The sequence below is a fragment of the Hemiscyllium ocellatum genome, chromosome 7, assembly GCF_020745735.1.
Source record: "Hemiscyllium ocellatum isolate sHemOce1 chromosome 7, sHemOce1.pat.X.cur, whole genome shotgun sequence".
Lineage (NCBI taxonomy): Eukaryota > Metazoa > Chordata > Chondrichthyes > Orectolobiformes > Hemiscylliidae > Hemiscyllium > Hemiscyllium ocellatum.
The window spans coordinates 74,246,265-74,259,163 of NC_083407.1; the positions used below are offsets into that span (position 1 = coordinate 74,246,265).

At 38.7% G+C, this 12,899-nt stretch overlaps 1 protein-coding gene across 1 annotated transcript in view; it reads right to left on the reverse strand.

Annotated features, from left to right (window-relative positions):
- nckap1 (NCK-associated protein 1) overlaps positions 1-12,899 on the reverse strand; it is a 201,914-nt gene that overhangs the window by 38,744 nt on the left and 150,271 nt on the right. The window contains exons 23-25 of the mRNA XM_060827346.1: positions 8,114-8,211; positions 2,755-2,848; positions 940-1,022 (exon numbers count right to left, since the gene is read on the reverse strand). Of these exons, the coding sequence (XP_060683329.1) occupies positions 940-1,022; positions 2,755-2,848; positions 8,114-8,211 (275 nt within the window). The remainder of the gene's footprint in view (positions 1-939; positions 1,023-2,754; positions 2,849-8,113; positions 8,212-12,899) is intronic.

Below are 12,899 nucleotides of genomic sequence, written 5' to 3' on the forward strand. Positions count from 1 at the left end.
ATACTAACCACTACAGCGGACAGCTGAAACTGGCACCCGGAAGCGGCAAGGACAGACCACTATAAATACCGGAGAAACATCAAAGAAGCGCTTCGCAGGAGGCTCCAAAGCACTGATGATGTCGCCTAGCCAGGGGACGAAACGTTTGCAACAAAAACTTCCAGCTCGGCGAACAGAACCACAACATCAATCTGTAACATTGTTGACTTTTCCCCTACCTTAACTGTGATGTTGAAGCCTTCCTGCATGCTTTAGATCTAGATTTGACTACCTCAATCTAATCATCACTGGTATCCCACATTCTACACTCAACTTCAGATCACCGAAAACTGCGTACTTTATTTGCATAACGCCCTAGTGTATCATTTCAATTTTATAACATCTGTGAAGGATCGGAGGGTATTTTGTTGCAACACACACATTTTGGTTAACAACAGTTCATTGAAATATTCTCGAACATTTAACTACACCAAAGACACCATTTAATCACAGGACTATCATGATCCACTTGTCAGTAACCTCCTTAGAAAAAAAATCAACAGCACATCAGTCAGAACATGCCCACCTCAAATTTCGGCTCTCTTTGGTCAATACAGCTGATTAAAAAACTTAGTTGCTCTACATAAGGCTGGAGAGTTTGGTAAACTCTTTGCAACCGATCTTTCAATTCGCATGCCTATACTATCCTGGTTTCTCCCTGCCTCATGTCTGGAAAAAAATGGCGATATATTTCCAAATAATTGAGTTGAATTTGCTAGAAGTGACTATACTTTTGCTAACCTTTTTCCCCTTTGGCATCCCTTAATTCAATGCTTTCTTTTTAAAGATGCTCTCTTTAAAAATATGTTTGAGTAATGACAGCAATGCTAGCTGTTATGCAAGTTCAGTAATTCAACCATAATAGTGTGTCATAATATGGGCATATCTGTCAATACTTACATCTTTGAGTGCTTCCTGTGCTAGTGAGCGGAATGATAAGATAACACCAATTATTGTCATTCTCTTCAGTACGCTGTCAACCGCTAGATTATTTAGGGACAAAGAAAGAAGTGTCATTTATATATTTCATTCTTGAGACAGATCAGTAATGATACACAAAAAACGTGCCAGTCATTCGACACACTAATCAGTATCTGTTACATAATTTTTATTGCGTCATAAGAGTTCCAGCTGCCTTTCAGATAAATTGTTAATTACCCAATAACTGAACTTCGGCACATGACACAAAAACAATTACATGTGTGCATTTCTTCTGTTAACTAAGATTTTAAACTGCTTTCTGAAGTATTCTAATGTGAAATGAGAGTAGATCCAAGATGCTTTACTCATTTATCACAAAAGTTTGTCACACCAGAAAATTGGATTCAAAGTCTGTATCCAAGATTGGAAGAGTGTAAAACACTATCTTGAATTGAATTTGTTTTCAAGTCAAGAGTTAAAAAGAATTCAGTGACTTCCAGCTTCCAAGTGCACATTGTTTAGAAGACCTAGGTTAGCCCCTGTCTGATTGGTGTAAATGGATAAGCTGTTATGAAGCTATAAAGAAAGGTTAGTGTGAAACGGCTACAGTGTACCCTGACGTTAGGTAACAAAGTCAGCCAGGACAAGAATAATACTTTTCCTATATCAAAATCTGCTTTTAAACTGATTACCACAATAGCCTGGCAATTCTGCCCTTGAACATGGAGCTAAAAATTAATTTCCACAATTTCCTACCTTGCCTGAATGAAAGCTACAAAAACAAACCTTAGGAACGTATTACCATTTTCCAAAAAAGAGGAATAAAATGAATTGAAAAAATGAATATCCTGAACACTATCATTTGTCTTTCGTGATGTTGCTGATCAGGGCCATTCTCACTTCCATAACAGATGAATTTTCCAATGTCATCAATTATGCTTTGCCACAAATCAGCATGCAGTTAAGTAAATTGAAGGGTGTCTTCCCTTTCTCAAAATATTTTCACAGACTAAATGCAGCTAAAGAGTAGAAATTATTCAAGCATGGTAAACTATTAAAGGGTGGATTCCTTGTCTAACATGCAGATTGTGTTCGGTTATCTGGCAACATTCAATATAGTCAAGCTCAAATATTTCACAGTGAAGTAAAAGCATCGGGACTAACGTGCTTTGCAGCTAACTTATCACATTTAAGTCAAAACATTGCTTTGGCAAATAAAAATTACAGGTACATAAAGAACATGAGGGCGGCACGGTGGCACACTGGTTAGCACTGCTGCCTCACAGCGCCAGAGACCTGGGTTCAATTCCCGACTCAGGTGACTGATTGTGTGGAGTTTGCACATTCCAAAGATGTGCAGGTCAGGTGAATTGGCTATGCTAAATTGCCCGTAGTGTTAGGTAAATGGGTAAATGTAGGGGAATGGGTGGGTTGCGCTTTGGCGGGTTGGTGTGGACTTGTTGGGCTGAAGGGCTTGTTTCCACACTGTAAGTAATCTAATCTAATGAGGGACTTGTTAAACTAACGGATGCCGTCCTTACTGAGTTTTAGAAAGGGTTCTACCATTTTTGTCAAACCTCCCTTAGAAAAGCAACACAAACACCAATCTGAAACAGCAATGCCTGTATCAATGGCAATGGGCACGGTTAAGTAGTTTAAAAACTTACAATTATATGTGTAACAATGTGAAGATGAATGCTCAGCACGATAACTACATTGCAATGAGGTCGTGATTTTAAAATGCTTACATGGTTTGCCCAGTTTCTGTAACAGGAGAACATATGCTATACTCACAAGTTAATCTTTTGAAGAGTGCTGCCATCTGGTCCGGCTTGTCAAAACTGGTCCTCATTTGTGTTAGCACATCGACATTCTCCACTACTAATTTCTAGGAAGAAAAGATACTTAATATCAGACAGTTCTTCAGATAATCAAAATCAAACACATTCCAATCTGGAAAGGGAAACAAGACTCAGAAGGTCCAGATGATTCACAAATCTTCAATTCCCGAAGATTTAGAGTCTATAACATGAACACTTCAATGTTTGGTATGACTTCTGAAACAGATCATAATCTACCCTATTTCTTGGTCTTCCCACTTTTAATCCAAATTGAAACATAGCAGGATTAAACAAGTATCTGTGTTCAATATTACTCTTCTTTGTTCCTCTCCTCCTCAAACTTCCATTCCAGGATGGAACAATCAATGCCATGGAAACACTGAAACAGCACAGCAGATGACTAACTTGGCTAAACGTTGCATCATAAGTAACCTTTAAAAAAAAATACAGTTTAAAGAGATAACTTTCTATACTGTAGTCTAACCACAAAGGGAATGTTAATGTCTAATCTGCTGTACCACTTCAAAATGATTATATTTCATTACTTGTATTGCTAAATGAACCTATCCTTTCCATTTATAGATGTCAGCAACAGACAAGTGAGTACATTTTCACAGATAGTGACACTACTGCACTGCGCAAGCACTGATTCTTCATATCAGAACATGAAACAAAAGCATCCCCTGACAATTCTATTGTGGTGACTATCACAGTTGAACGCCATCAGCATTAGTATTTCTAATGAAGGTTGGGAGGAAAGTAAAGACACTGAAGTACTACTATATTGTAACATAGATGGAAATGTGTGAGGTGTTCCACTTGCTAAGTTGAGCATGCAAATTTTAATCCTGGCACATAGAAATTTCCACATTTATTATTTTATGAAGGGTAGTCTCATTCTAAATTGCAAATTTAATGGAAGTCTAGCTGCCCAACTCATTCCTTATATGTTGGCAGTCTTCGTATAAAGCAATTTTTAAAAAGACCAAATTTTAACTTATCAACTAGGTCTCCCCATACTATGCCAACCCATGTCATGGCCCTCCCCATTTTGACAGCAGCCACAAATGTAGGTTGGCCTGCTAATCGGGAGTAAGTGAGCTTTTCCAGCAACACATTTTCTGGCCTGCTAATCAATCTACTTGCATGACATCCAAAAGAAATGATATTGACTTGAGTCCAGTTTTGTGATGATTGGCTTTTGATTAGTTCTTAACAGATCTCAAGTCAAAACCTCAATTTTAGCCTCTGAAATAGTTCCAGAGCATATGGGGTTACTCTTACTAATGGCAGTTTCATGCTGAAGAGACAGTTCTGTCATAATTCAATGGGAGTCAGACATTGACTTTTAAAAGGAAATCAATTTTAATAAATGTTTTCCTCATTATACAATTAAAAGTACATATTTGAAGAGAATGAATTTCCAAAAATTTTCTTCCTTTTAGCTCAGTTAAATGAAAAATCTATGTTGAATTACTGAAAAGCCTTATAAAGCTGCAATCCTCTTTGTTATTTGGCAGAAACAGTTAAAACAAATTAACTATAATTGTATATTAAACACAAAATGCTGAAATGGAAAATAAAAGCTCAGAATTGACATGAATTCTCGCTTACGTTAGAATATTTTGTCCAAATCACACATTCTTCTGTTCTTTCCAAACCCCTCCTCCACAGAGAAATAAATTACTTTCATATGAAGGCAAAGGTTAAATGACCTTTTCTATGTAAGGAATACCAACTGCCAATAACATTTTCACACAATACAAAACACCCCTGAGGTTGATGGCAAATGAAGAATAATTTCATTTCAGAGGAGAATGCCTTGCACAGTCTGCAAGGATCACATTTCTCATGTCCATTTTTATCTGCAGGCTATTTTCAAAAAAGAGAAAGTTTCTCTATATTTTAGTCATTTTATAAATACAGCAATTTGAAAATAATGTTAGCATTAGTGCAGCATAGGAAAAATAAGGGTAACGACGGCCATCAATGGCCGATTTCTGCTTGCTAAGTCATACAGAGTTTGGTATTTTTAAACACCTTAATTTTGTTTTATTTCAGAAGAGAATGAACATATTTCATAATTCTACAATCTCACATGAAGTTTATGGAAAAAATTAAGATTAATGTAATTTAAATTTCGTATTTTAGTGGTCAATTTTTCAGGGAGGGGAGAATAGGAAACAAGGTCACAATTGCATACTGAATTACCATTTATAATTTTCAGCATCTAATGACTTCAACGGCAAACAAACATTTTATTGTACTTTTAATCAAGACTTTCAGGATACAAAATATGAAATCTTCCTCACCCCTGAATAATGTGGGCAATGGCAAGTCAGTTGGGAAATATATTATTGATATTGGGGGGAAAAAAGTAACATTTTCTATCCAAGGTTTTTCACAGCATCACGAGAAGCCACTAGCACATGGCCACTTGAATGCACTGCTCCCACATTATTACCAAATGTCACATTGTTGAACTGTAGGTTGTTATTTCACCAAGGAGGTCAGACTGACAATCCCTGACAAAGTTCGAGTGGGAAGTGTCAGCTCCAGCTGCTTGTTCTAAGATGGGGCTGCACCTAGTCAGTCATCCGCAACATCTCAGGGCATGCTCCATTGACATAAACCACCTACATCCCTCCTTCAAAGGGCAGCTAGCCTTACCACATCCTCATGGCACATTGCAACGAAAGTTGCATTATAAATGAGTTGGCAATCTGTTAACAGGCCATATTGCATGCATGGTCAGGCAACCATTAGAACAGAGTGCAAATCCAATTTTGTCGCTTGCTTTCTTAGTGCTCACTCACTATGTGCGTTTATGAATGCTCACCATCTCTCTGCCATGCTTGGGGTTTTTGTGCACACCTCCAGCATGTGAAAGCAGCTTACTTGGTTAACACAATGAACATGCTTCAACCAAAAGGTCAATCTCAAAGTCTCAGTGGACTAGTCCTCAGTGAGTTGGGGGGAAAAGTTGATAACCTTGTGCTCCCCCACAATCAGCCAAGGGAATGGTCTGATCTAAGTCGAAGAGCTTGGACATGTTCAGTTTGCCACTTGGGGTGGTTAGGATCAGGAGATTGCCTATCCTCCTCAGTCTGTGACACACTCAGTTTTCCAAGTCTGTGGATTACTGGTAAGTCAGTCATCTGCATAGAGGTTAGTCAAGGGTCTGGTCAGTAATCAGGATGAGTTGCTGTTCAAAGTCATTCGGGGGCTGAAGCACAGATAGCCCTGAGAATCTATTAACTTAAAGTTAAAGAGTACTATCACAAACCAGCTCAGTGGTGGGCAAGTCAGAGAAGTTAAATGTGGGAATTGGAGGAAGTATGCTGAGCTGCAGAGTAGACAATACTTATTATGGAGCAATTCAACATACAAAGCTGAAAGACAATCATGCATTGAAGGGACTATTGTCGAACAGGGATAACTGATGGTAAACAAAACATCCTGGTATGAACAAGGGAACAGTGCATCACAATAGTTGGCATTACCAAGCTGTAGCCCAGTGGCATAATTTGAAGAGATGAAGATTTAAATGAAACAGTTGCATGGAAATGTGCAAAGCATAGAAATTATGTATTTGACAGTGAGTGCAAGGAATGAACAAAGAGATTTGGGGATCAAGTAGTTAAAGAGGCTGAGCCCATAACTTACTCTGCAAAGCAGTTTCCATCCTTGTACAAAACCTAGAACTGAAAAACGGTTGCCACCACACCCAAAATGGTAGGAGTGAGGACAGTGTCCACTTATGAGCAGTGTCAACCTCTTCAAGAGGCAATTGCATCAATCAAGTATTTACATAATACGAGTTAAAGATATCTGTCTACACAGAATTCTGCATGTAAGATACATGCAGTGACCAACTATGTGGAATATAAATCCGACCAAAAGTAATCTTAGTAATGTTATTGCTCATTACAGGTTGATCTTAGCCATGTACGTGAAGGTGAAGTCATCCCGGTGACCTTACAAGTGGCACCAATAAGTCACAATTCATAAAGACAATCCAAGGGGTCTTGTGCTGCAGTTGGGCACTGTAGTGCAGTCCTTATTTTTGATGGCACTGGAGCAGTTAACAATAAGACTCAAATAAAGAGTTTCTACATTGTTGACAATTTTCTTAGCAAAGGTTAAAATTTTTTTCTCAAAGTTGGGAAATAATTTATAATTGCAAAACTTATTTCACCTTGTTTTTTTTATTCATTCATGGGATGACACCATCGCTGGCTAAACCAGCATTTATTGTCACGCTTAATTGTCAGAGGCCACCCCTAATTGCCCAGATGGCAGTTTAAGAGTCAAACACATTTCTGTGGGTCTGGACTCAAACATTGTTCAGACCAGGTAAGGATGGCAGTTTCCTTCCCTGAAGGATGTTAGACGTTTTCTTGACAATCAACAATGGATTCTTGATTATCATTAGATTTTTAATTGTATCCTATTTTATTAAAACAGAATTCAAATCCCACTATCTGCCATGGCAGGATTTGAACCATCGTCCCCAGAGTATTACTAGGTTTCTGGATTCATAGCTGAGTGATAATACCAGCAGGCGATCACCTCCTCTGTTTTTACAACTGCTCCTTCATTCTAGAAGAAAATTTAGGTTACACTCACAGGTTTCATTCATTAGGCCACACTGGCTCTCTTGTATTCAAAAATTACACAGTACTTTGGTTGTTTATTCAAAAATGAGAATGTGACTTCTTGGCTTTATATGACTGATTTCAACAAATCAAATTCTGAGATGATATTATTCATTCTAAAGGTAAGAAAAGCTAAGCATGACTTGGAGCATTTCACATCTTGAATGGAGTCTGTGCCCAACAGTTAACTGAAATGCTGTTCATAACAAGTCAGTCAGTCATCATTGATGCCAAATGAGTTATTGTAACCACAAAAGATAAAGGGCATGATGTAAGGCTACATATGTCATGTTGCAGACTCTTCAGAATATGCATCAAAAGGTTACTGACAAAGCTAGCTCGTGAAGTCAGACTTAACAAAATTTGCAGAGCAAAAGCCAAATCTTACAGAATCAAAAAACGTGGTAAACCAATCCAAATCAGTCTCCCATTCATTCTAGCAAATGTAAAGTAAGGTTGACAACAGATGTTTTACAACAGCACACAAATCTTTTGATGTGCTTAAAATTTACATCAGATAGTTGCATCAAACTTTAGAAATCCATCGACAAATTCCCATCACAGTAAAAAAAATCAAATTTTCACAATATTATTTTATAATACTATTTTTAAATCATTTTATCGAACACTAGCATGCTGCAATGAAACCCCTACCTTGAGTTCTGCCACCTGTGAGGAAATGTGCCACATCAAGCTTTCACTTAAAAATTTCATTCCATATGGTCCCAGAAGTTCTGAAAGAGCCCTCATTTCTGTGGGAAAATGAGTGTTGTTATCAGTCAGCATGCCATAGAACCAATAAATCTGTCATTAGATTGGTACATGCATTTTGTCAAAGATTGTCCACAATTTTGAAACATGAAAGAAAATAAGGGAATACATTTGAGGAACTCAAGTGTTGAAAATCTGTAAACCTCTACCATTACTGAATGCTGAAGTGCTAATAAAAGAGCAAATTGATGAGTTGAAAGATGGTGAACTCCATAAGGAGCATTTTTTTTTTAAACTTCAAGGAAAATTAAAAATGTGATTTACAAATAAAACAATGGAAGGAGAGAACAGAAACAGAAATAAAACTGTAGTAATGACTTGTTGCAGATGATAATGCAATTATATTGGTGCTTGTGGAAATTAGCTGTTATACTTTACAACAGTGACTATACTTTAAAAGTCAATAAGTTAGCTCTCTGTTTTTATATGTTCCGTCACCATACTAGGTAACATCATCAGTGAGAGTTTCCAGTGAAGCACTAGTGGCATGTCCCGCCTCTCTATTTATAGATCTCGGTTTCTTAAGGTGGGTGATGTTATTTCTGGTTCATTTTTTCCAAGGGGAGGTAGCACCCACTTCACATTCAATAACAAAACCTACAAACAAGTCAACAGAACACCTGTGGGATCACCAGTATCAGGGCTCATAGCAGAAGCAGTAAAGCACAGACTTGAACAAGCTGCCCTCTCTATCCAACCCAAATTTTGGTTCCGCTCGGTAGATGACACCTTTGTCATCACAAAACACAACAAATTAGAGGAAACATACATCATCAACAACAATATCCTGACAGGCATAAAATTCACAAAAGAGGAGGAGAATGACAACAGACTCTCATTCCTAGACTTGACAGTTGAATGCACAGTTAACAGAGCTTCATAGCAGGGTTTACAGAAAAACAATAAACACAGACCAAATACTTAACTTCAGAAGCAATCATCCCAACACACATCAATGGAGCTGCGACAAGACATTATTTCAACGAGCTACATCACACTGCAGTGGCAAGAACTACAAAAAGCAGAAGAAAAATATCTATACAATGTTTTCAAGAAAAACGGATACCCAATAAACACAATCCTCCGATTCCTCAGAAACAAACCTAAACAAGCAGACAAAATGCAACAAAAACCCAAGCCACATTACCTTACATAAAAGACATATCAGAAATGACTTCCAGACTACTCAGATCCCTTGGCATCATGGTAGTCCACAAACCTACCAACACACTTATAAGCAAATAATGAAACAAAGGAAACCAGGAAATTATAGACCAGTTAGTCTGACCTCAGTGGTGGGAAAGATGCTGGAGTCCATTATAAAGGATGAAATGACGACACATCTGGATAGTACTAACAGAGTCAGAGTCAGCATGGATTTATGAAGGGGAAATCATGGTTGACTAATCTTCTGGAATCTTTTGAAGATGTAACTCTGAAGATGGACAAGGGAGATCCAGAAGATGTAGTGGACCTGGACTTGCAGAAAGCTTTTGATAAAGTCCCACATAGGAGGTTAGTGAGCAAAATTAGGGCTGAAAATGTGTTGCTGGTTAAAGCGCAGCAGGTCAGACAGCATCCAAGGAACAGAAAATTCGACGTTTCGGGCATAAGCCCTTCACCAGGTATGAGGAAAGTGTGTCAAGCAGGCTAAGATAAAAGATAGGGAGGTGGGACTTGGGGGAGGGGCGATGGAGATGTGATAGGTGGAAGGAGGTCAAGGTGAGGGTGATAGGCCAGAGTGGGGTGGGGGCGGAGAGGTCAGGAAGAAGATTGCAGGTTAGAAAGGTGGTGCTGAGTTTGAGGGATTCGACTGAGACAAGGTGGGGGACAGATTACTACCTAAATGGAATTAATTTAGATAAAGGGGCAGTACAAAGACATCTGGGTGTTCTTGTACACCAGTCAATGAAGGTAAGCATGCAGGTCGTGAAGAAGGCTAATAGCATGCTGGTCTTCATAACAAAAAGGATTGAGTATAGAAGCAAAGAGGTTCTTCTGCAGCTGTACAGGGCCCTGGTGAGACCACACCTGGAGTATTGTGCAGTTCTGGTCTCCAAATTTGAGGAAAGACATTCTGGCTATTGAAGGAGTGCAGCGTAGGTTCACGAGGTCAATTCCTGGAATTGCGGGACTACCTTACGCTGAAAGACTGGAGTAACTGGGCTTGTATACCCTTGAGTTTAGAAGACAGAGTGGATCTGATTGAGACATATAAGATTAATAAAGGATCGGACACTCCGGAGGCAGGAAACATGTTTCCGCTGAGTGTCAAATCAGAGGACACAGCTTAAAAATATGGAGTCGACCATTTAGGATAGAGATGAGGAGAAACTTCTTCACCCAGAGAGTCGTGGCTGTGTGGAATGTTCTGCCCCAGAGGGCATTGGAGGCTCAGTCTCTGGACTCATTTAAGAAAGAGTTTGATAGAGCTCTCAAGGATTGTGGAATCAAGGGTTATGGAGATAAGGCAGGAACAGGATACTGATTAAGTATGATCAGCCACGATCATATCAAATGGTGGTGCAGGCTCGAAGGGCAGAATGACCTACTCCTGCACCTATTGTCTAAAGGATCGATTAGATATTACCAGCAAAAGTAACATCTTTTATAAGATACCATGTAAGAACTGTAAAAAAAAACACAACTTCGGACAAACGAGCAGAAAACTTGCCACCAGGATATATGAACACCAACTGGCCACCAAAAGACATGACCTACTATCACTAGTTTCCATATATACAGACAAAGAAGGACACCACTTTGACTGGGACACACACACATGTTGGACAGGCAAAACAAAGACACACACAAGAATTCTTAGGAGACATGGCATTCTAACCAGAACTCCATAAAAAAACACATTGATTTAGATCCTATCTATCCCTCCTTGAAAAAAAAGAACCGGAAATGACATCACTCACCTGAGCTACAAATCTTTTCAAAAATCGCTAATACTTCAAAGATATTTAAAATTGCTTCACAGCCAACAGTCTTGAAAAGGTATATATTAATACATGTACGCCATTCATTGACACATGGTCCAACAGATTATCAAGGAAGATGGGGCGGGGGGGGGGGGGGGGGGGGGGGGGGGGAGAGCGGGAAGAGGTGGAGCACGTGTGAGAATGTAAAATATTAAATCTTGTGCAATGTGCAGACTTCATACAAAAATCTGACCTTTGAATCTGGAACGCAATTTCTACATAATGGCAAGTTGCCATGAGTTTCTAATCAACTTACTTAAATCAATAAGTTTACAAGCGAACCTCAGATACATAAATACTACCAGTAATGCAAAGAAGAAAACTGGGATAATGAACAAATATGTTCATAAAATTTCCAAAGCCCACTTAAATGGAATAGAAGTAAACAAATATATAATTGAAGTTTTTCTTGTGACCTTTGAAATATTTCCTGAAGGAAATTTACTTAATTTTATAACTTTATAGTTAAATGTTAAGAATCATAGAGAGTCAGAGTCACGGAGCATGGCAACAATCCCTTTGGTCCAATTAGTCCACGCTGATCGTGTTCCTAAACTAAACTAGTCCCACCTGCCGACATTTGGCCTATATCCCTCCAAACCTTTCCTATTCATATACTTCTCCAAATGTCTATTAAATGTTGTAACTGTATCTGCATCCAAAATTTCCTCTGGCAGTTCACTCCACACACGAACCACTATGCAAAAAAGGTTGCTCATGTCATTTTTAAATCTCTCTCTTCTCGCCTTAAAAGTATGTCCCCCTAATTTTGAACTTACCCATACCCTAGGGAAAAGACTTTGGCTATTCATCTTATCTCTGTCCCTCATGACTTTATAAGCCTCTATAAGGTTGCTCCTCAACCTCCTATGCTCCAGTGGACAAAGTCTCAGCCTATCCATTCTATTTTTATATTTCAAACCCCTCATTCCCAGCAACATCCTGTTAAATCCTTTCTGAACTCTTCAGTTTAATAATATCCTTCCAACACAGGGCAATTGGAACTGCAGAGTACTCCAGAAGAGGCCTCACCAACATTCTGCACAACCTCAACATGACATCCCAACTCCTACACTCAAAGGCAAGCATGCTAAATGCCTTCTAAATTACCCTGTCCACCCTGTGAAGCAATTTCAAACAATTATGTACCTGAAGTCTTAGGTCTTTGCCTCGTTTGCCTTATAAAAACACAATACCTCACATTTATCCAAATTAAGCTCCATCTGCCACTCCTCAGCCCACTGATCCAATTGATCAAGATCTTTTTGCAATCTTAGATAACCTTTTTCACTGTCCACTATAGCACCAATTTTGATGAAATCAACAAACCATGCCTCCAAATCATTTACATAAATGACAAACAAAAATGGACCCAGTACTGATCCCTGTGGAACTCTGTTGGTCACAGGCCTGCAGTCTGCAAAATAAACTTCCACCAAATCCCCCAGTCTTGCCTGATCATATTTTTGATGCTGATCCAACAGTATAACAAATGTTGAAGCTCTCTTTCGTACAGAGTTAATGTCGAAAAATGCTCCAAGGAGCTTCACAGATGTAAGAAAAACAATAAAATCAAAAACAAAGCAGCACTAGGGATGATCCAAACAATGATTTAAAAGGTGAGTTTTAAGGAGGGTCCTAAAAAAAGCAGTTAAGATATTTACAGAGGGAATGACAATGCT